This window comes from Culex pipiens, chromosome 2 (genome assembly GCF_016801865.2).
Source record: "Culex pipiens pallens isolate TS chromosome 2, TS_CPP_V2, whole genome shotgun sequence".
In the NCBI taxonomy this organism is placed as follows: Eukaryota; Metazoa; Arthropoda; class Insecta; order Diptera; family Culicidae; genus Culex; species Culex pipiens.
The window spans coordinates 47,728,876-47,752,833 of NC_068938.1; the positions used below are offsets into that span (position 1 = coordinate 47,728,876).

Genomic DNA, 23,958 nt, shown 5'->3' on the forward strand with positions numbered 1-23,958 from the left:
CTAAAGTTCGGAAGATTGTAAAAAGGGTGGTTTTTGTAAGAAATATGTAATATGTATGTTGATCAAAAAATTGTCACTCGATTATCTCGACAATGGCTGAAGCGATTTTGTCCGTTTTGGCCTCATTCGATCCGTTTTGGAATCTCATAAGTCGCTATTAAAAATTATGCAGTTTAGTTAAGTACTTTAAAAGTTATGCTAAAAAACGATTTTGACTAAAGTTCGGAAGATTGTAAAAAGGGTGGTTTTTGTAAGAAATATGTAATACATTTTCAGAAAGGTATTTGAAAGACCTTTCCAACGCGTCCAAGACATTGAAGATCTGACAAACCTATCAAAAGTTATTAGCACTTAAGTGTTATTTATGCACTTTTTCAAGGCGGATCTCAGATATCATGATGAAAACGTTGTCCGGATGTATCATGCGACCTGTCGATGAACAGGTAATCAAAAGACCTTTCCAACGCGTCCAAAACATTGAAAATATGACAACCGTATCAAAAGTTACAAGCACTTAAGTGTTATTTATGCACTTTTTGGAAGCCGGATCTCAGATATTTTGATGAAAACGTTGTCCAAATATATCATGCGACCTATCTTTGGATAGGTAAAAGACCTTTCCAACGAGCACGAATTGAATTGGAGATTTGACTACCCTATCATCAATTGTAAGCACATAAGTGCCCTGGATTATGAAGATCTGACTACCCAATCTGATGGTATGAATAATGAGTCAAATTGATAGATCACTGAAAGGTCTTTTTTGGATAGCATTACCCTTTAAATGTGAGGAAGGCACCAACCACCTAAGGGTGGATTAGGGTTTTTTTAGAAATGTCAGCTTCGCTTAAGAAGATTCTTAATTTTGTATATTGATTCGGGCGGGAGCGAATGACCCATAGGGTTAAAGTTCCCCTAATAAAATCAACAACAACAACAACAACAACAACATATTGATTCATCATGAAGATCTATGACCTTTTGTTACATCGTTGATTAAATTGAAAATATTTAAGATTTTTATAAGTTGATGGAGACGCATGGCATCATGAAAAATATTGTTCTAGATAATTAAAAGTACCACCCTAATGTTCAAAAATAAACTGCTTAAATGATTGCACTCGATTGTATTGTGTTGATCTTAATTATGTTCAATTTCGCGAAACGATGTTTGTCTTTTCCATTTACACGATACAAAAAAAAAGTTGTATCATATGAATGAGGAACCCCCCCAGAAAACGAATACAAAGAGGGAGACAATGAGGAGCCTAATGAATTCAAGAGCAGCAATTTCCTCCTTCCTCTGACAAATTACGGAAAAGTTTGTCCTTTGTATTGATTATTTTCTCTCGTTCCCCTTGCTTCTTCCCCGTCTATTTTCGCAGAGGACTTTGCTGCCAGGTGCAGAGAAGACATCGACAAGTGGCCCGCAAGGTAAGTCTGAACACACGTACTCGTACACACACACATGTGGTGATTATGAGTTTGTTGGTTTATGTTTGTGCAAACATGGTGGTGGGTGGATGAAAAATGTTGGTTGAATTCAAGAATTTCATTATTTTGCAAATTATTCTTTGCGAGAATAAATCAAACATTCATGTTTAATTTTTCATAAATAAACAGCTTCAAATTTTTCCTTAATTTCTTTTTTCAACAATTGATCCCCTTTTAACCCAAACCCATCAAATTTCCCAAAAGGGAAATCAAAAGGGGAAGAATTGGATCGATTGTTACGATATCGACCACTCCACCCACCATTCAATTGTGCACACTTGTTATTATTGGAGGTAAATTTATTCTATTGGATCTCACCTTTTCGTCGTTTTCTTTTTTCTTTTTTTCCGAAAACTTTTTCCCATCAGGTTTGCTCTTACTTCAAGGACCCTCTGCTCTGCATTGGAACTGTTGCTGCTGATCAGGTGAGTGAGTTTTGTCGATTATGAAATGTAAATTGAAGTGGGATGGCCAGAAATGGAATCGAATTGGGCTCGAGTGGGCGAGGGGGAAAATACTCAAATATTGTGGTTTATTTGGTGTGTACTTGGGTGCGATGGAAAAGCACTTTTCACGGCGGTAAATCAAAATGCAATTGTGGTACGTGATTATCTTTTTTGTTGTTGATGGTGCTCGTAAAGAGTGTTGAAAATTATGGTTGAACGAAAATGGCCGTAATTGTGGTTGGCGTGCAATCAACTGTTTGTAATTGTGATTAATTTTTAATGCATGCATCATGTAATTTTAACCTTTCATAGGGACATAAATAGACATAATGGTAAATGTGGCAAAAGTTGATGCTTTAAAATTATGTTTGGTTTGAAAAATCAAACTCAATTATTTAATTATTCTGAACTAGCTTTAGAGGAGGCGACTATATGAGTACAAAAAAACACTTTTAGACAATAATTTTAGGGGCTTGGAACCTGTTTTGAAAATTCACAACGTCTATCATAGAGCTTGTTGGTCAAATGTTATTGAACTGGTTCAACTAAAAACTAAGTACACGTAGCCAAATTTTTGCGAACTTAGCAGCTCTTTTGCAAACTTAACTAACATTTTAGTCAGAACGAAAATAAACCAATCGATTATTGAATTTGACTAAAACAGTCTTTCCATGTATTTCTCAGCAATTATTGTCCATTTTTCATAATCCAAAAACGAAAATAGTAGAAAATTTTGTCAGTTCTTCGAAAAAAACATTACACAAATGATCATTAGCCTATCCCATTTTGAGGTCATGTCGAGAAATTCTAGGTGCTAACTTCTTAAATGATAGATTATGATGCTAGGAACAATGTTTTCTGAGTCAAGAAAAAAAAAATACTTTCTCTAATCTAATTTTATGAAAACAGTGATGATTTGGAGCTACCCCCTTTTGGAATGTTATTTGTGGGTATTAGCTGCAATTTAAATTGCTACACCCTAACCAAAAATCATGATTTGCTTAGATCAATATCCCACTTTTTCATACGAATATTTCAGTTCAACCCATATAACCAGTTTTTTGGTTCTAGTACAGTCATATTCGGAACAGTTTACAAATCGGCCAATGTTCAAAAATCATAGCAAATCGATAAATTGAACATAACGATTTGCTTTTACCTTCATATGGAAGCTTTTCTTGTGTTCTTTCGTTTGAAATTCGGAACACTTTTTTTTACGGATGTAAGCAAACTTTGGTTCTCTCCAGGAGTACATATTTTTTACAAAATATTGACTACACACACTGAAATCAATGAAACGCAAGTTTAGTAAAGTTTTATAAATGGTCTGATAACTTTTTTTGTGAAAATATCAGTTTAATTCAGGTGTTCCACAATTGTGGGAGGTACAATAACATCCCACAATTATGGAACAGACAGTTTGGAGCTGAATTGTGCTGCTCTGAATGAAAAAGTCTTGAGATGCAGTTTTTAGTTTTAAAAGTACTACTTTTACTAGTGAAATACCAAGAGAGTGTCCGAATGAAGGTCCTAAAAATAGAAGGGTCGCCAGAAAAGCTGCATTTGGCATGCTATTGGCACAAAAGTGTTCCGAATATGTGGAATGACTGTACCTGAACTCGAAAATTTGTATGAAAAGTGGGATATTGAATTAAGAAAATCATGATTATTGGTAAGGGGTTAGCAACTTCGGTCATATCTCGGGTTTCGTTTTACTTTGATTGATATTGTACTCACAGGACTCTTTATGTTTAACGTTTTTCACGTTCTTATTATCTTAATAATATCGAATAACTACATTTATTTTTATTTTTGGGAATTTAACTTTTCGTAGAAAAAAGTAAATTGAAAAAACTTTGAATGTACGGGGAAGCCCCCGAAAAAGATCCAGCCAAATAAAAAAATATAAATAAAATTTATTTCCGGTTTTCATAACAAATTGCTTTTTTGAGAAATTCAAAATAAGAGCAAAATTAGCTATTTAAAAAGCTATTTTGTAACTCTTTCTCAATCGATATATTACTAAATCAGCAGCTCTATTTTTGCTGGAATCAACCCTCTACAACCCAACCCCGCCTTTAGACGGGCTTCGATTTAAAAAAGCGCCGAAAATCAATTTTTCAACCAATTTTTGATCTTTAAAAAGCATTGGAAAGAAGAACTATTAAAATATATGAAAATTTATGGGTTGGAGGTTTTACTTGTTTTATGTGACTATGCCAATTTTTTTAAAAAATGTAATTTTTTTAGGGGTCAACTTTGGCTGTGTTTTTTACTAACATTTCCTATATTTTAAGTAAAAAGAAGTATGCAGTAATTTTTCTAGTGTCCCAGACTATGCCTCTACACATTTTTTCACAACTTAAATGATATTGGTGCCATTTTAGAGCAGAAAATATAAAAACAAGCAAAAAATTGAAAAAGTGACTGTAAAACATGAAAAAAATAGATAGGCAAAATGTAATGATAAGAGGTGGAAGAATAGGCCTAAAACTACCAGAAACAAACATAAACTAGACAAGATAAATGCCAATTAAAATATTAAAAATGAAACAAGAACAACATAAAACAAGAGAAGTAAAGTTTATCGTAGAACAAAAGTTGTTCAAAATGACCTCCTGAACACGGGAAAAATAAAAAATTTCGAAAAAAAAATTTGGGCAGTAGAGGGTTAAGAAGAATTTGAAAGTGAGCAAATTTTATTCTGCAAAAAGCTTTAGTTGTCTTGTTATTTTTATTTATTTTTAATTTTTTTATTTTAAGAATCATATTTCTTTTTCGATTCTATTCTACAGCCAATCATTCATCATCATCATCTTTTGCAAGATTTGTGTATCTTTTTCAGATGGATAAAATAACAAAATTGCGTGTAAAAAAATAACAAAATTGGCCGTTGCAAATATTTTAAAGATGTTTTTGTCCTTCGACTCTGACCGAGGACAACGGCAAACAAATTTAAAAACAAAAAATGAGGCTGCAAGCCATGGAATTTTATAGCCACGGGAAAATTTATATATTTCTATTCTATTTTTTTTAATGCATTCCATACCAGTATTAATAGTACTTTAATAGTTTTAAAATCTTTTAAGCATGTTCAATTGTACAACATTTGAAATTGTTTTCAGTTGATTGCACTTCTATTTCCATAAAAAAACTGAAGTTTTTTCTGAGAAAAAAGAATGTGTTCTGTTTTTTCGAGCCGATTTTTAACTTAAAAAATATTTGCAACGGTCTTAGTTTTAAAAAAAATTAGTCAATTTTGAATGAATAAATAAAAATATTTCTAAGTTCAAGCCTAACGTTGAAAGATTTCTTTAAACAAAATTAGAAGCCACTAACATTTATTTTTTGTTAAATTCGTGATTTTTTTTTTGCCTGTAGAAGTCATGACAAAGCTTGACCATCTCTGAAAGTTTTTTTTTTTTCGATATAAATATTAGCTTCAAAGACAAGACTAAACCAATTGCTACGGATGTACAATAGGGTGCCCAGAATATGGGATTTTTTTTCAAAACCTCGCTCCACAAGCTGAATATTGTTCCTTGACCTATTTTAGGACTCTGGGCCAAATATGAGCAAAATCGGTCATCATTTACCCATTGATACTCGGAAGTGAAGTTTGTATGGGAAAAATCGAAAAAATGTATGGAAAACCCAAGTTTCTTACGGTTTGGTCTGCACGGTGCGCTACTTCCATCCAAATATTCCGAAAAGTGAGATTCTTATTGGGTAATTCTCTAACAACTCACACGAAATCGGGAAAAGTTGCCCCGACCCCTCTTCGATTTGCGTGAAACTTTGTCCTAAGGAGTAACTTTTGTCCCTGATCACGAATCCGAGGTCCGTTTTTTGATATCTCGTGACGGAGGGGCGGTACGACCCCTTCCATTTTTGAACATGCGAAAAAAGAGGTGTTTTTCAATAATTTGCAGCCTGAAACGGTGATGAGATAGAAATTTGGTGTCAAAGGGACTTTTATGTAAAATTAGACGCCCGATTTGATGTCGTACTCAGAATTCCGAAAAAACGTATTTTTCATCGAAAAAAACACTAAAAAAGTTTTAAAAATTCTCCCATTTTCCGTTACTCGACTGTACAAAATTTTGGAACATTTTATGGGAAATTTAATGTACTTTTCGAATCTACATTGACCCAGAAGGGTAATTTTTTCATTTACAACAAAATTCTTCATTTAAAAATTTCGTGTTTTTTTCTAACTTTGCAGGGTTACTTTTTAGAGTGTAACAATGTTCTACAAAGTTGTAGAGCAGACAATTACAAAAATTTTGATATATAGACATAAGGGGTTTGCTTATAAACATCACGAGCTATCGCGATTTTACGAAAAAAAAGTTTTGAAAAAGTTACTTTTTGCGTTTCTCTTTGTTTCGTCGTCCGTGTCTGTCGCGGGTGACCATGAACGGCCATGATCGATGACGACCAACTTTTTCAAAACTTTTTTTCGTAAAATCGCGATAACTCGTGATGTTTATAAGCAAACCCCTTATGTTTATATATCAAATTTTTTATGGTTGTCTGCTCTACAACTTTGTAGAACATTGTTACACTCTAAAAAATAACCCTGCAAAGTTAGAAAAAACACGAAATTTTAAAATGAAAAATTTTGTTCTACGTGAAAAAATGACCCTTCTGGGTCAATGTAGATTCGAAAAGTACATTAAATTTCCCATAAAATGACATGTTCCAAAAAATTTTACAGTCGAGTAACGGAAAATGGCAGAGTTTTTAAAACTTTTTTAGTGTTTTTTTTCGATGAAAAATACGTTTTTTCGGAATTTTGAGTACGCCATCAAATCGGGCGTCTAATTTTACATAAAAGTCCCTTTGACACCAAATTTCTATCTCATCACCGTTTCAGGCTGCAAATTATTGAAAAACACCTCTTTTTTCGCATGTTCAAAAATGGAAGGGGTCGTACCGCCCCTCCGTCACGAGATATCAAAAAACGGACCTCGGATTCGTGATCAGGGACAAAAGTTACCCCTTGGAGCAAAGTTTCACGCAAATCGAAGAGGGGTCGGGGCAACTGCTGTGTGAGTTGGCGGAGAATTACCCTATTGAAAATTTAATGCTCTACAACTTTGTAGAACACACCAAAGCTGTAAAACTCGATTCTGAAAAGTTATTAGCGATTTAAAAAAGTCATTTTTGTATGAAAAACATTTTTTTCACCAACTTTAGGCTCGGGTATCAATGGGTTAATCTCATCCAATTTCGCTCAAAATTTACACAGATGCTTAAAATAACCCAAAAAACCGTTTTCCGCTTGTGGAGCAGGGGGTCATTTTTTCTGGGCACCCTTATGTACAACCAACGAAAAAAAAATATTTTTTTACAAAGTTTCTTCTAAATAAAAAACATACAAAAATAATCATTGGCGGCAGATTCTAATGTAAATCCAACCTTTTTTTCCTCCCAGGTCAAACACGAAATCGAGCACACCGCCGGCGAGAAACGAATCATCTACAACAAGCACTAAGCAGCAGCTGCGCCTAATCTAGCGGATGCTTAAGCCCAAAAACCGACTAACCAAATAGAAAAAAAAAACAAGATGGCGGATGGATTCCGCTAAACGGAAAAATCAAACGGCCCCCCAAAAACCAGAACAGAACAAAACCAAACAAATGACATTTAATCAAAAGTAGTGTACAGCGTTGCAGCTGCTACAGGCCGCAACTGGTTCGGTTTTCCATAGTTGAACAGATATTTGAAACCTTTATTTTCCGCGTTTTATCCGAGTTACCAAGTTGAATAGTTAGGGAGAGGCTTCTACCAGGCAGGGATGTGAAGAAAAATATGTGAAGTGCGCACCAATAAGTTGGCAGAGAGTGACCCGTTAAACTATATACATATTATACATATTGATGATGAGAAGCAAGAGTCTTTAAACAAAAATCACACCTTTAAAAAAAAACTAGCAGAGTTGGTTGTTTTTGCCTGACTTGGACAGCAAACGGCAAAGCAAAAAATCCAAACCATGTATTTACTGTGTACTGACAAACTTTAAGAAAGTTTTCACTCGTTGTGGTACCCCGTAGTTTAGAGAGATTATATGATAAAAGGAGGTTAAAAAAACAGAGACAAAGCAGACGACATCCACACAGAGACACTATGAAAATGAAAACTAATACATATCAATCAATGTCCTTATTGTCCTTGCAGATAACAATTAAATTGAAGCATTTTTTTCCTTTTTATCAAGACAAGCAACAAGTGTAAGTGTTAAGCATAGCGTGTAATAAAAACAAAAGAGTAAACTTTTCCGACAAATCCCTCCATTTAAGCGAGAAGGATTGAAAAACACTTAAGGAATGAAAAGATTTACGAACCATTCAAAGGCTTCCTCATCAATAATCTTGTCGTTCCCGTTCCCTTTCAACAAAAAAAAAAAAAAACATTGCTATAAAATGTTTTGAAATTTTCGCTTTAACTCGCGAAAAGAAACGATATCCTAACTCAATTCAACACTGATCGAATTTATTCGCAATCACAGCTTCCCCCACCCCTGAAAATGATGATAACGCCTAAATGTAGGCAACGCTCGGCAGTTTCCCAGCCCCCCAGGGGTCTCTTCGCAGTAAAACTCATTTTAACCGTGGTCAGCACACCAACGTGGCCGACATCAAGGCTGATCGATGACGTGGCGCAATTTATTGGACGCAAACCACGTTGTTTACACACTTTGTTCCATTATTGCGCATCAGTTTGCCGCGATGCAGGCGAAACGCTCGTACAAATATACGTCGGACTTTTGCTAATAATTGTTTTTCGCTGACAAACAACCGCCACGTACGTGTGCGATACCATCTAGAACTACAAACTATGTTTACGCAGATCCTTTCAACGTCCACTTGGGAGAAAAATGTGTGAAGACAGTGGACGGGACAGCAAATTGAAGAGTCACAGATATTATACTGATATAATCGGTTCTTATGCAAAGAAACATATCGTTATATTAAAAATTAATGAGATAATAGGTTTAAACAAGCTACCAACTAAGCCTAGGACATAACAAAACACACTTAACAACAATATATCATATTGGCTGAGGCATTTACTTATCGTATGTTAAGTATATACTAATATATATAATCTAAAAATACAACTGAACAAGAGTATCTCTAAAGGCAACAAATGAAAATCAAACATTGGAGCAAGAGAGAAAGAGCAACATGCCCTGAAGAAGTTATGGTTAAATTATCCAATAGTACACAAGGAAAGTAAAAACAAAAGGAAAAGCAACACGATGCATATCACAACTTTCACTTCCTTCATTTTCAACCATTTATAAGAGTTCAACATTCTCGACTGAAGGCAAAGTGTTTTCAAGTTTAAAAACACACAAAATAGACATATCGTAAACAACAAAACGTTACAATCAAAGTGAAGAGAGAATAACAAATATTTCCATTCGACGAAATCAAAATTACACAAGAGCAAAGCACTCAAAGAAAAAATCAGTCCGATCAGGCTGAAAACGAATAACAAAACATCAAAGCAAAGAAAAAACAAACGAACTTGTCACATACACAAATCGCCCAACGTGCTAGAAAGTCGAAAAACTGTTTCAAAACCAAAACAGCGAGTCCTTTGAACTTTCTAGAGCTTTGGCCGAACGTGTGGCGACAAACCAAACGCATCGACTAACAACACACTGCAACGCTAACGCTAACGCTAGAAAAAAAAACAACACTTGCTTCTTTGGCCTAAGTTATGGGTTACACACACTCACAGCGTGTAATCGAGATATGGTGCCACAGAGATCTAACACTAAACAAGACGCGCAAATCAATGACAAACACACACACTCTTACAAGAAAAAAAAACTTTTTGAGCGCAACAAAATAAACTCGCACACTTACATACTGAGACGCACGATTTTTTCTTACAAAATAAAAAAAAAACTTCACGAGTATTTACAACAAAAAATCCCACAGACAAACAAAAAAAACTTTCGCATAAGTGTTTTTGAAAATTTGTGTAACTCTTCTTATCAGACTAACGAGCAACATTGCACCAACACACTCACACACCAAGACAACCACATTCTCTCTACGATGTACAGATCAAACAGCTACTAAACAACATTCTCACACAAACACACGCCCACTCACTCAACTCAAACAGCAGTTATCAGAAGAAAAACCAAGGAAAATCAGAAAGTATATGTGTATATCTCTCAAAACTCAAAGAAATTGCTGGTCGTTTTGATTTATTGTATCCGAAAAGTCATTGTCAAAGGTCGAAGGGCCCTACCTCTCAATTGCGGACTTCATCTTCGCCTTATTTGTCTGATTTTAAAAGTCAGAGGCGACTCGTCCACCTGTTCAACCTGTTCATTGAACAGGTAGCCGATTTCAAGCGAATAATTATTTTATTTAAGTACCACGGTGCTTTTTAAACCAGCAACATACAATAATTGTTTATTACAATTTTTGTTTGAATATACGTTAACAAAATCAACGCCCTATGTTCAGCAGCGCTGCATGCACCGAAAAAGCTTTGGCCCGCCACCCTTTACTCTTTACCTCTCTTTACAACCCACCAATACTAAAGCGAGCCAGCCTAGCGGGCCACGCGCAAATGCTCGTCGCGTTCAACACCAGGGGGATGCTAACGGCAGCCATCTTGGGTGATTGAGATTGATAACGCGCGAAAACTGCGCACAGTGAAAACAAAAATATTTCTTTTTTTTAATAATTCAATTTTTGTTATAAAAATTACTTTAGTAAAAGTCAAATTACACAGTAGTTAAGTTAAACGTTTCATGTGATAAAAGTACAACTTTAAATGAGGTCATCGGCCCGATGTGTGCTTAATAATCCCAACTTTAGTAGTTTATTTTGCAAAAAAAAATGATAAAAATCACCTCACAAACATACACTAACTCTTAAACGTACATTGCGGTAAAATTTTACATAGAAACAATAATTACTTTATTTCCATTTTATGCCTGTAATTTTTGTACTTTTTTTTACAGTGCGCAGTTGCTTTGTTTTGGTTCCGTAACGAACAGCTGTTCTTTTGTGCTGGAGCCGAAGTTGACATTGCCCTTTTGTTCTGGTGCCGAAGTTGACAACTTGTGTTGGCTGCGGGCGAGCTGCCTGTAGTGAGATATAGATGTCGCCCCCCTGTTCAACACCGACCCTCTGAACGTCGGGGAAAAAATCTCCATACAGAAAAAATTCAACACATGTAAAGAGCTTCCTATTCATACGCAGCGGCAGTATCGATGTGTTGGTAAATCAGGTTCAATCTGAGAGCGTGAACTGACAGCATTTTTGGGAGGGAGCGAAATGCCACCCCCAGGCCCCAGCCGACTTAGCTCGCTCAGCTCTCCAGGGAGCTGCATGCAAAAGGTAAACAAGCCAGCGCGTTGACAGCACGTTGAGAGCATGATTAAATGAGAGAGCGCGAGAGCACCACAGATATTGCTCTATATTAGGCGCACTTTCAGGCATCAGGCTGTGTTGCGCAGACTGGAATGTTCAACTGCGCGCGTTGAACCTCTTCGATCTTCTTTGTTACTAGTGGATTCTTGCTCTACTGGAAAGTGATGTAATGTTAAGTTAAGATAGTGTGATTGCATTCCAGTTTGACAGCTCGCCCAGAGCAGACGTGTGTCCTTTGATTGGAGCTTAGCGCGTTTTTGACGGTGTTTTTTCTAACTTTCGCCGACGGCCATGGCGGCGGCCGCGACGGCGGAGAGTGAGTGGACGGAGCACAGGACTGAGGATGGAAGGCCGTTCTACTGGAACGCGGCCATGAAGAAAAGTGTGTGGGAGAAACCGGACGGGTTCCAACCCAAAAAGCAGGCGGTGACGGGCATGGAGGTGGAAGACTCCGAAGGAGGAGGAGAGGACGGGGGCGAATTTCGTCCCGTGGTCAAGGTTCGGCGCAGGAAGGCTAAGGAGGAGATCAACGTCGGTGATGGCCAGGAAGTGGAGAAACTGCTCAGCAACAACAAGTTCAGTCCGCTAGCGGAGAAGAGCAACAACAACAACAATGCGAACCCAGCAGCAGAAAAAAACACCTCCGTGGTTCCAGCACCCGGCAAGTCGGCCGGGGAGAAGAAGCAGCCGCCGCTGGCGGTGAAAGACACGAGCTTCGCCAGCCTTGCGAAGGTGATGTCGTCATGTGATGTCCAGCCGGAACACAAACTGACGCGGTACGGCACCAAAATTACGTGCTTCTCGAGCGACGACTTTGACACGGTGCAAGCCCACCTGATGAAGAACAAGGTGCAGTTCTACACGCACGGAAAGCGCAGTGCGAGACCGCACCGGGTAGTGTTGCGAGGTCTCCCGAACGTGGAACCAGATTACATCAAGGAGCTGCTCAAGACGGAACATCAACTGGACGCCTTGGCAGTACACGCCATCAAGCGGAAGCAACAACTCCCCGCCATCGATGAGACGCCTTTCATCGTGCTCTTCCCCAAGGGACACACCAGTCTCAAGGAGTTGAGTATGAAGGTGAAGAAAGTGGGACCAGTCGTCGTCCGGTGGGTGGCCTACCGGAACAAGGAACCGCACGTGACCCAGTGCAAGAACTGCTTGCAGTTCGGTCACGGAACCAGTAACTGCCATCTCAAGCCTAGGTGCAGCAGCTGTGGGGGTGCCCACAGCACAGAAAAGTGCAAAGCAGAAGAAAACCAAGCCAAGAAGTGTGTCAACTGCTCTGGATCTCACGAGGGTCTGGACCGCAGCTGTCCCAAACGTGCGCAGTTCATCCAGTCGAGGCAGCAGGCGTCCAAGCCGAAGCCGCCAGCATGGAAGAAGGACAAACAGACTCCGGCTGGAGCCGCGTTCACCGCGGCGGATTTTCCTCCGCTACCTGGAGCGGTGCCGTCCGTCGGGACGGAAGAAAAACATCCTCGTCCCGCAGGAAGAAGTCCAGATAATACTGGCGCCGGCGCCGGTGCAACCCCGAAGGCGGATCAAGGCGAACCGAAGCTGTACAGCGAGTCGGAGCTGTGGTCCATTTACAGAGAATACAGAGGTCGCTTGAGGCAGTGCAAGACACCCGAGGAACAGATTGACGTGATCGCACACTTGCTGACACATGGCACGAGAAAATGATAATCTAGATCAGTTCCGGTTTTTTTTTATTTTTCTTTTATTATTGTTACGATACCGAGTAATGCGAGGTGTTTACCGTAACAAGTAACTTTTATTAGATCAAGTATAATTATAAGTAATTACAGATTGATCGCACTTCTTCAGCCGGCGCGGGTGCAAGAGAGAATGAAAGACTCCGCACGGCTGACAGATGTTGATGCTGTCACGAAGACAGTTCGCAGTCGGGTGCGAATAGGGTCGCATCCCAACACCTCCCCCTTTCTAGAAGTCGTGCAGCTCGCAGTAGACAGGTGTGAACCGCAATCTCGGCGAGCGTCGCAGGTGTGGTGCTTCAGGATGAACTCTATCCGCGGAGAATCTTGATTGGCGAACCGGGCTTGATGGCTGGAACTGTTGACGTAGCACGTTCAATCCTTCAGGTTCAGCTGGCTTCAAATTCCGAGCGCCCAGCAGAATGTCAAGAGAAAGTTTCTGCTCTGCTCGACTCAATACTCCTTCACAGTCGTCTAGGGCGTCCAATTTTCCCGGGTTTTGAATTTCCCGGGAAACGGGAACAAAATATTCGAAATCCCGGGAATTCCCGGGATCCCGGGAAATTTTTAAAGCAGTAATAAAATCTATGTTTTAATTATATTTGTCATGTTTTTCAATCTTAAAATCATAGAATTAGCTCAATACTATTCATTGGTGATAATTTACGCTTCAATCTAAACAAGGATAGCAGATTTCAGATAGCTTGAAAGATTTTTTGTTGTTCTTTGTTGTGCTTTGGTTTCTAGTTCAATTCCTAATCATGTGATCAAAATTAAAAAGACTCTTATAAACACATATTTTTATTTTTTTATATGACATGAAAAGAAAAGCATAAAAAATCTTTTTAAATGTCTAAAATATCAAATAAAAAGACAGCAAATAAAAATATACTAGCTAATGTTAAATTTTAGATAAGTTTAGAAATTCATGTTTTATATAAAAAAACACCTACTGGGAAAAATCGGAACTACACTGCCGTTCTACGCATAATTGTCCCATGTCAGTTTTGGTCGATTTTGACTTTATGACATTTTTAAGTTTAGTTTGATGTGTACTTTAAGAAAAACACATAAAATCTGGTACTTTGTTCGGAAACTCATTAAAAACAACACCAAGTCTGTTTGTCCCATCGTTAAACTTCTACGCATAATTGTCCCACCAAGTATTTTCTTACACGGAATCATTAGTTTTACTAAACATTATGTCTTGTTTACCTTTTGTAAAGCAAGAGAATCACAAATAAAGGTGATAAACTGCTAACTGGGGTGATTAGGGACACATAGGGCGAATAGGCGGGACCCACGGGACAATTATGCGTAGAAACACAGAAATCGGTCGAAAAATTTCAATCGCGTTTTTCTCAGTTGCACTTTTTCGAACATGGGACAATTATGGGTAGAACGGCAGTACAGTCTAAATAGGTACAAGAGATTTGAGACAATTAAATTGGAGATCGGTGTACTAATTAAAAAATCAAAAGATTATGCAAAAAATGACTTAAACAGCTGTCTTCATTCGATACATCCATCTTGATTTGCCAAAGATGTTTCATAAAAAAATATTTAAAATATTATTTTTTTAAATTTATAATCATAAATATACATAGTCTTATCAAAAATATTTAAAATGAAATAGAAAATATTTAAAGCTCTTGGAAATTTACGGATCGGTAATTTTTTCTCAAAAGTCAAATTAATGCATATATCTAGATTTTTTTTTTTTTGAATAGGTCCAATAAACATATGAAAAACACAAAAGCTTATAGGACCTTATAAAAAAAAAACCCTGGATATGTGCTTAATTTTTTTTTTATCATTGTTCATCTATTTCCACAACAAAACCTGAATTTCCAGACCAAAATTTGATATTTTTTTTCAATTTCGGGAATTCCCGGGACAAAATACAAAAAATCCCGGGATTCGGGAATTCCCGGTTTTGGAAAAATCCCGGGATTTTTGTCCCGGGAATTCCCGGGATGGACGCACTACGAGTCGTCATTATGTTGCCACAGCTGATCGCTGAATAAACAGATGATACGATGTCGTTCCGGGAGTCCAACACGTTGCAAGAGCGGTCCTGGATCCCAAGCCCAAGCAGCGTACCGAAGAACCTTGAAGATGTTGAAATCCTTGGTGTTGTTCTGCAGGTTGAGCTGATCGTCCAGCGCTAGCATTGTTGTTGTTCTCCACGTTGGTGAATTGGTTGTTGCCCGGAGGGCCTTTCCCCCCGATGATGTTGCTTCGAGTGTCTGCTGGCCTGTGGGCGCAAAACACTCTGCGGACTCGTCCGACTTGAGACCGCCGCGGACGAATCTGTGAACAGATCGACCGACTTGCACGTGCCCGTTGAGGTGATGTTTACTTCTACCTGGACACGATCGCTGTGTGTGATCGCGGCGCTGCTCCTGCACCTGATTGACGACCAAGATGTCATCGATTTGACTGGCGCCGCAGACCTTGTTGTTTACCATCAGATGAGATGCATCCGGTGTGAATGTTTCCGGAATGCGAGTGTGGATGGCAAACGATGAACGATGTGGTCGATGCGGATCGATGACTGACAGGTCGGTGCGTTCGGACAGCGCGCCCTTCGCTGGTATGATGACGTCATCCAGTGAAGACAGCGACTGTTTGTTGAAACTCTCTTTGGCGGCCGGCTGGGTTGCTGTTTGGCCGGAAGACAGGTGTAATTGTTCCTGCTCCAGCTCACCTGTGCGCACGATCGCTTGTGATCGTGGCAGCCGGGTCTCCACCGCTTCGTTCGAGTCAGCTTCGGTGTGGTCCACGTGTGAGAGGTGAGAGTTGGTGCTGCAGGGCTCGCGGCTGCGGACGAACAGATCTCCCGACGGCGTTTGATCCTCCAGCTGGGACGCTGCCGTGTGTGCGTCCAGCTCGTCGAAGTTCTTCGCCAACTGCTGCTGCTGACACAGGTTCTGTTGCAGGTGCTGCTGAACTGCCAGGTCATCCATCGCGCACCTAACCTCACTTTGGTGTAGTGAGCCAGCACTCGGTGAAGTCGCGAAAACGACCGCGGACGGAACCGACTCCGTAATCCTCGTCGCCAATTTGTTACGATACCGAGTAATGCGAGGTGTTTACCGTAACAAGTAACTTTTATTAGATCAAGTATAATTATAAGTAATTACAGATTGATCGCACTTCTTCAGCCGGCGCGGGTGCAAGAGAGAATGAAAGACTCCGCACGGCTGACAGATGTTGATGCTGTCACGAAGACAGTTCGCAGTCGGGTGCGAATAGGGTCGCATCCCAACAATTATTTTTTGTATTTTTGATCCTTGGTCCTAACCTGGTCACAGCACCTAAAAGGACCTAATAAAAATAAGTTATGAAAAAAAAAAATAGTGTGATTGATAGATTGAATTGAAACAAAAAAGTACTGTGCTTTTTCCAGAATCGGGACACATGAGAAAAATTATGACAGTAGTTTCAATTATGATCGTTATTTTATTTTTCGGACGGTTCTATTTAAAGCGGATTTTAAGCGGTCCTTAAAAAGTTTAAGATTTGATGCCATTAAATGCTCCAAAAACGACTGTGTTTATTGAGACTGTAGTCCCGGTTCACTCTAGTTGAATCTATTATTATCATATTAGAGTGTAACAAAAATGACTTTTTGGCGGGCATTCAGGGGTTTGTTCCGGTGGGCATACTGAGCCCAAATCCCAAATATGAGCTTGATTGGACGTAACAGGAGCTGGCGCTCCGCCCTTCAATTTTAAATGGGATTTAACCCGTAAAAAAAGATTTTTGCAAAAATGTCAATTTTTGAGGCATATTGGCCACTGAAGCGTTTACCAAAAACATCACTGGCGTGTAGGCCAGATCCTTGCGCATGTTTTGGTATATATAACATTGAAGTTTGGAGCACCCTGGAGCTCGGTACAGACCTTCAAAGTTTGGCATTTTTTCGAAAAATCGGTCCCAGCAAAATCAAATGGCGTCTCGGGCATATCTTTTTTGCTGGGGCCGGTTTTTCGAAAAAATGCCAAACTTTGAAGGTCTGTACCGAGCTCCAGGGTGCTCCAAACTTCAATGTTATATATAGCAAAACATGCGCAAGGATCTGGCCTACACGCCAGTGATGTTTTTGGTAAACGCTTCAGTGGCCAATATGCATCAAAAAGTGACATTTTTGAAAAAATCTTTTTTTACGGGTTAAATCCCATTTAAAATTGAAGGGCGGAGCGCCAGCTCCTGTTACGTCCAATCAAGCTCATATTTGGAATTTGGGCTCAGTATGCCCACCGGAACAAACCCCTGAATGCCCGCCAAAAAGTCATTTTTGTTACACTCTATTATCATATACTGTAGCATGAATTTGTTCTGAAAACTTTTTTTCACTTATGCTTAAAACAAATATTTGAATTATCTCGGATTCATGTAGTTTTGTTTTTAACATCAAAAGCCCTTCAATTCAATTCTCTAAAAAATTGACAAAGGATCAAAAGCGATACGACCTGGTTCTAAAAAGTATAGAGTAAAATGTCAATTTAATTTTCAAATAGTAACCAAGTTAGCTCAATATTAGTTGGGCTTAAAAAAGCCCAACAAACAGTTTTCTTTTGTTAAGGATGTGCTATTTTTTCTAACATCCTGATGAATAGTTTTAAAATTCAGTATAATATTCAATAACTTCCCTTGAATTTCGATAAGGATGGCAAAGCGATTGCTCTATTTTTCCACATTCCCCAAGTAAAACGTAAAAATAAAAGCCATTGGAAAGAAAAAAGCTTTAAAAACATTTTTTAACATTGAACAGGTACATCATTCGGGCACGAATTGCCTCTGTTAAAAGTTCAAAAACTTTACACCGTAAACAAGGATACTTCTTACGCCGAAAACAGCCCAAATTTAAGTTTCCGTTCTGGTTCATAATTAAAATTGAACGAATACTTTGTACCATACGGCGCTTATAAGGTATAGGAATCGTTTCGGTTTGATGCCTATAATCTTTTCTTCTCATTTTGTCCCCGATCACATTTCTGTGAGTTTGAGTTGAAATTATGTCGATATCTGCTTTTTGACTTCCGTGTCCAAAGTTAGCTTTTAATTCGACTGTTCCTTGAGATTGACGAATGCCGAAGACATTTAATCTATTATATCGAAGTTGTTGAGCCCATCTGGCGGTTTCAGTGCCTCTTATACTTATTTTTTTAAATCGCTGTTTCTTCAAGTGTGTATTTGTAGATAACCGGCTTAACATATGAACAATATCTTCGAATGTTGACTTGTGATCTCGCGTTACAACTTTAAATGTCTACAACCGAATATTCGATCTAGGATTTAAATCATCCTCAGGATTCTATAAACATTCATTTACAGGAGTGTCGATTTCGGGCTTTTCGACTGCCGATTCCAGGCTTAGCTTTTAAATCGACTGTTCCTTGAGATTGACAAATGCCGAAGACATTTATTCTATTATATCGAAGTTGTTAAGCCCATCTAACGGTTTCAGTGCCTTTCGTACTAAATTCTAAAACACTCACCATGATTTATCTTTTAGACGATCAGCAGATTTTCATTCTTATTCTTATTATTCTTTTTTTGAACTGATAAACTATTCTTCAAAAACTTCGGCAAAACGACAAAGTAACAACTGTCAAAATATAACAAGGCGCGTCATGGCCAACTTTGAATCTGATGAAAGGGATGCAAGCAAGCATGGGAAAGTTTTGACGATATGAATTCGAATTATTTCAATAATTTTGAATGGCTGTGAAAGTTGTTATATTAATTATTGATTTATTTTAGATATTTAACAAACAAAAACAAATGAATAAATTAAAACTCAAATTAAAAAAATTACAATCAACCTCAACCCTTCACCGTCACGGACCTAATCCGGCCGCGCTCGTCGACGCCGGTCTCGATCAACCCGTACCGCTTCAGCTCCAGCAGCCTCGCGAACAGCTTGCAGCAGCTGAGCTTGGTCCGCGGGGCACACTCGAGCACCTCCAGGTGCTCCATGGAAAGCGTCCCGTGGTGGGTGGTCTTGGCCGCGTGGTTGATGTTGAGGTACAGTTTTAGGAGCTGGAAGGGGGAAGTTGTAGATTTGCTGTAAATTTAGGATTTTGTAAAGAGGATACTTACTTCAACGAATTTCTGGAAATAAAGAAGGAAAAACAAAGTTTAGTGATTCTGTCTGGCGTTAAAGTTCGTCTTAGAGCAGGATCTCTGCATTTGGGTCATAAATTTGACGATGGCCTCGTTGGAACGGTTCAAATTGGCCACAATCGCCTGCAGCGACCTCTTCTGTCGAGCAAAATTTTCAACCACCAAAGGCGAACCCCGATCGTCAGAGACTTCCTCAAAATCAGTCATCGTTCCGACGGAACTAAACGTCTTAACCGGCGTAACCTCCTCCCGTCCCCTTCCCGTCTGCGTCTCGAAAAAGTCCGACTGCGAGTTCAGCAGCCCAGTCACAATGTCCTGCGTAAAGGACTTGCGCGTGGGTGGCTGCTGCTCCTCCTTCTGCGTTCCCTCCTCGAATCCGCACTCTTTCAACGCTCGCTCGACCTGCTGGGAGATTTCATCCGAGGGCATCCGATCAACCGGCACCGCAAGCCGAGGAACCTTCGGCGCCGACGGACAAGGCATCGGATTGCGCTGCGATTGAAACGGGGACTTTGGGACCAGATCCATGAAGCTCGTCGTCGGCTTGGGGGAGGAAGTATCCGGAATTTCCTCGACGTCGGTCCCCTCTGCAAAGAGCTGACCGTTTTCTCCGTAACCGTCTTTCGGGAAAACCGACTCGTCCGGAAGCGGCGGCAGGCCGGTGCTCGATGCGGTTTTGAACTGAAACTTGATCGCGGAAGTGGACGGATTCGAAGTTTGGGGCTTGCCAGTGCCAAGGAATTCGCTGATCAGACACTTGAAGTTGGGCGTCGAAGGTTGCGGTTCCGAGGGGGTTCCGATCGGGGAGTTGCTCAGCCGGGACAGGTTTTGGAGGACGGGTTTTGGGGGAGCCCAGCGGTGCTCCGAGTGCGGATTTTGGGGGTCTTCCAGGGTGGAGGAGGCGCGATCGGAAGCGGGACGCACGATCGGCGTGGGTTTTCGGAGCTGGTTGCGGGACATTTTCGGATCGGTTCGAGGGAAGATGTTGAAAATTGCTTCGTTCTGGAAGCACGTGGTTTGAAACTTGACAGATTCAAATTTGAATGCCAACTCGATTGAAATGTGTCGCGTGAAATAATTCAAGACTTTTAAATGACGTGGAGATAACATTTCGAAAGGCCAAATTGATTTTTATCATAATTTTTTTAACAGCTATGGCAACACTATTAACTATGTGGAGCACTTTTGGGATGTTCTGAGTACTCAAAAGTGTCCTGAAATTCAGATATTGGATGCTACCGCCATAACAACACAATTGTATCAAGTTTACGATTATGGTTTATATTCAGTGATGATTACCTTGGGACCATTTGGCATCACTATAAACTATGTGGAGCACTTTTGGGATGTTGTGGGTCCTCCAAAGAGTCCTGAAATCCGCAGTAACAAGCAAAGGTCTGTGGATTTAGATCCCAAATCATACCCGCATAACTTCAGCGAGTACGGTAGACTACCCAGGTCATTCAAGAAGTCCCTAACCGTCGTAACAAGCAAAAGGTCGTCAGATTTTGACCCCCAAAAATTGTAACACTTACCTGGTCATCACGCTTACTTGCAGCAGCCTGTTCCGGATCTTCGCGGGGGCGTTCCTTTGGCCGCTGGCCATCGGCCGTCGTCGGAAGAACTTCAGGCACCGGCAAAAATGGAGGGATCTAGTGTAAAATAGTTTAGAATGCGCACTCAAACTGTACAAATACAAATCCTTACCTCTACCAGTGGTGTTTCCACGATTGGAGGTCTGATCACAGCCACCGCCGGTTGTTCTTGGACCGTTTCAGCAGTTATCACAATTTGCGGCGCCTCCAGGTTCGGTACATCTGCGACAAAAATTGTGTTAGAAATTGCCCAATCCCCAATAACCTAACCAAACTCACCGAGAACAGGCTCCAGCAGCGAATCGGCTCCCTTCCCGCTCATCCTCAGCTCCATGCTGTCCCCCAACGCCGTCGTCGTCCGCGTCGGCACCAGCTCCAGCGACTTGCGCAGCGCCAACTCCTCGCGCTCCTCCACCTGCGGCCGCTCCGGAATCGGATACAACGCCCCGGACGACGTTTGCAGCTGCGCCCCGCCCGCCGACGGTTGCTCCCGAATCGAGCTGATGTCCGCGTAGGCCGCACCGGTGCTAATGTCCCGCAGCGACGGTTGCTGGTCGTCCGTGACCACTTGCGGGACCTGGCGTTGGGCGACGTTGTCCGCGGCATCCCGGGCGGCTCGCAGCTGGAGCAAGCGTTCGATCAGCTGTTGATCGGTGTCGAACATGCTGGCATCGGAGTCGTCGTCGTCGTGGCCGAGCGGGAACGTGGTGCGCGTTTGGAACCTGATGACCAGGTTGTCCGGGTTGTACTCGGGAACGCGGCGGGTTCGGCTGACGGGGCCACGCGTTGTCGGTGCGGGACGTTCGGTGGAAGAGGACGAAGTTGAGGAGGGCACTTCTGATGGAGCGGGTTGAGGTCGTGCTTGTGGAGATGGCGGCGGTTGAATGTCCGGGATGGGTTCTGGAAGAGGTTCCGGAGCAGGTTCAACCTGCATCGGTTCTGGAGGTGGTTCGCTGCTGATCTCGGTTGATGTGGGAAGTGCAGAATCGACGTTGGATGAAGTTTGTTCCTCGGACGTTTGTGGAATGCTGGAAACTTCCGGTTCGACTGTTTCAATCGATGGAGCCGCAGTCTCCCCGGCCGTAACCTGTGACGAACTTTCGTCACTCCGCAGCAGTGCGTCGACCGCTGCCGCCGTTTGATGTCTGATAGAACTCAAATCGATTGCCCCCAATGCTCGACGTCGCAGCTTCGGATCGGTCGAGATCGGCGTGCTGGAACTGATCCCGGACACCCCAGGTACGTTCGGCGGCGGCATCAACCGAGCGTTCAACTCTTCGTCAATATCTTCGTACCGGCGGTCAATCTGAGGCCGTCGAAGACTTGGAAACTCGCTCAGAACCTGTTCCCGCACCTGCGGATCATCCATCGGCATTGGATCCGTTGCACCGAAGAACGCCCCCGCATCTCCCGGCGGTCCCAAATCAATCTCAGCCAGTTCCACCAAAGGCACCACCTCAGGTTCCTCCAACAACAACTCCGGCGGAGCCATCGCCCGGGACAAATCAATTCGCCCCAGCGATACATTCAACTCCTCAACCTGAACTTCTCCTGGTCCATCGCCCTCAGCCGCGTTCTCAACGTTCTCCACCTCCGGAACAACTTCCTGCGGAACCGCCCGCACAATACTCGACGCGGACACCGTCGGCGCCGGCACGTTCCGGACCACCACCCGCGGTGGTCCCTTACTTCCCTTGGACGCCTTCTCGCGGATCTTCTTCCTGGTCCGTTCGGACTTTTTCTCCAGCTCCGTGTAGTGAAAGTGCAGCTGCTCCATCTCGGCGGCGCACAGTTTCCCCAGCTGGTCCTCATTGAAGTTCTCGGCGAGGAACTGCTCGAAGGAGGTGGCTCTGCAAAAATGAAAAATTGGTTCCAGGAACTCCGTTGAAAAAGGTATCAAAAACTTACGCCAGTAAGTTGTACTCCCGCTGGTTCAGCAGGTCGGACTTTTTTCGAGGCTTGGGGCTGCGTAGCAGCTTGTGGAGGATGTCACGAGCGGTGGACATTTTTTGAAGCTCGGAGCTGGGTCACCGGGACAAACTACGACGGAATTTGCAAACTTGCCGGATGCGCGGAATGGACGTGAAAAAGCGCGCGAAAACCGTTATCGGAGAGAGAGAGTTAAATAAGAAACCCAGTGCAAAAAGTATGTGGGTTGAGTTGGAGGGAAGGGCTGCCAGGAGGGTAGAAATATTTCAAAATGTAGTACACTGAAAGCCCGACCATAGTAATTTTAAGAACATTTCTTGACTTTTTTTTGATTAGGTCCTATAAACAAATGTAAACATTGAGTGTATCCCTTTCACACCTTATGTCAAAGTCCATCGGAGTAAGCGGGATACACTCAATGTTTACATTTGTTTATAGGACCTAATCAAAAAAAAGTCAAGATTTGCTAAAAATGCTGCTTATTAAATTAACTGTGGCTTTTTTGTGGAAGTAAACGCAAATATGGTAAAATGTACCATGCTTCCACAAAATTGCATGGTAGCAATTACGAAACCATTATCATTCTCTCCATATTGGAGGGTTAAAATTACCATACTGTTCTCGACATAGTAAAACTGACTGCGTTAATCAGTCAATCCAAGCACGGAATGTTTTTAGCAAAAATACGTCGGTGCGTGTTCTCAATTTAACCCTACAATATGGTAGCAACTACCATGGTTGGGTTTTCAGTGTAGTTATAAAAAATAAAAGCCTGAAAAAATAATTCTGAAATTCTGAAATTCTTAAATTCTGAAATTCTGAAATTCTGAAATTCTGAAATTCTGAAATTCTGAAATTCTGAAATTCTGAAATTCTGAAATTCTGAAATTCTTAAATTCTTAAATTCTTAAATTCTTAAATTCTTAAATTCTTAAATTCTTAAATTCTTAAATTCTTAAATTCTTAAATTCTTAAATTCTTAAATTCTTAAATTCTTAAATTCTTAAATTCTTAAATTCTTAAATTCTTAAATTCTTAAATTCTTAAATTCTTAAATTCTTAAATTCTTAAATTCTTAAATTCTTAAATTCTTAAATTCTTAAATTCTTAAATTCTTAAATTCTTAAATTCTTAAATTCTTAAATTCTTAAATTCTTAAATTCTTAAATTCTTAAATTCTTAAATTCTTAAATTCTTAAATTCTTAAATTCTTAAATTCTTAAAT

The 23,958-nt window shown here is 40.7% G+C and overlaps 3 protein-coding genes across 5 annotated transcripts in view; 1 reads left to right on the top strand and 2 right to left on the bottom strand.

The window, feature by feature from the left end:
- LOC120422500 (prohormone-3) overlaps window positions 1–9,193 on the top strand; it is a 147,348-nt gene extending 138,155 nt beyond the window's left edge. For all 3 annotated transcript variants that reach the window (XM_052708698.1, XM_039585954.2, XM_039585955.2), the window contains exons 5-7: window positions 1,386–1,434; window positions 1,863–1,919; window positions 7,381–9,193. In XM_052708698.1, the coding sequence (XP_052564658.1) occupies window positions 1,386–1,434; window positions 1,863–1,919; window positions 7,381–7,440 (166 nt within the window). In that variant the 3' untranslated portion in view covers window positions 7,441–9,193. The remainder of the gene's footprint in view (window positions 1–1,385; window positions 1,435–1,862; window positions 1,920–7,380) is intronic.
- A 9,618-nt stretch (window positions 9,194–18,811) lies between these two features.
- Window positions 18,812–20,247, bottom strand: LOC120422509 (mediator of DNA damage checkpoint protein 1-like). The gene is made up of 2 exons (XM_039585964.2): window positions 19,186–20,247; window positions 18,812–19,125 (listed from the first exon to the last, which is right to left on the bottom strand). Exon 1 carries the CDS (start codon window positions 20,167–20,169, stop codon window positions 19,225–19,227), a length of 945 nt encoding a protein of 314 aa, XP_039441898.1. The 5' UTR covers window positions 20,170–20,247; the 3' UTR covers window positions 18,812–19,125; window positions 19,186–19,224.
- A 281-nt stretch (window positions 20,248–20,528) lies between these two features.
- Window positions 20,529–22,901, bottom strand: LOC120422505 (calphotin-like). Its single transcript, XM_052706901.1, has 5 exons — window positions 22,713–22,901; window positions 21,084–22,654; window positions 20,917–21,026; window positions 20,745–20,861; window positions 20,529–20,579 (listed from the first exon to the last, which is right to left on the bottom strand). Exons 1-5 carry the CDS (start codon window positions 22,808–22,810, stop codon window positions 20,529–20,531), a joined length of 1,947 nt encoding a protein of 648 aa, XP_052562861.1. The 5' UTR covers window positions 22,811–22,901.
- Between the last annotated feature and the right edge of the window lie 1,057 nt (window positions 22,902–23,958).

Excerpts from the sequence above, each read along its gene's own strand:
- LOC120422509 (XM_039585964.2), bottom strand. The coding sequence starts at position 20,169 with ATGTCCCGCAACCAGCTCCGAAAACCCACGCCGATCGTGCGTCCCGCT.
- LOC120422505 (XM_052706901.1), bottom strand. The coding sequence starts at position 22,810 with ATGTCCACCGCTCGTGACATCCTCCACAAGCTGCTACGCAGCCCCAAG. Across the intron at positions 22,655-22,712 it reads CGGGAGTACAACTTACTGGC|AGCCACCTCCTTCGAGCAGT; the intron begins GTAAGTTTTTGA and ends TCATTTTTGCAG. Across the intron at positions 21,027-21,083 it reads GCTGCTGGAGCCTGTTCTCG|ATGTACCGAACCTGGAGGCG; the intron begins GTGAGTTTGGTT and ends TTTTTGTCGCAG.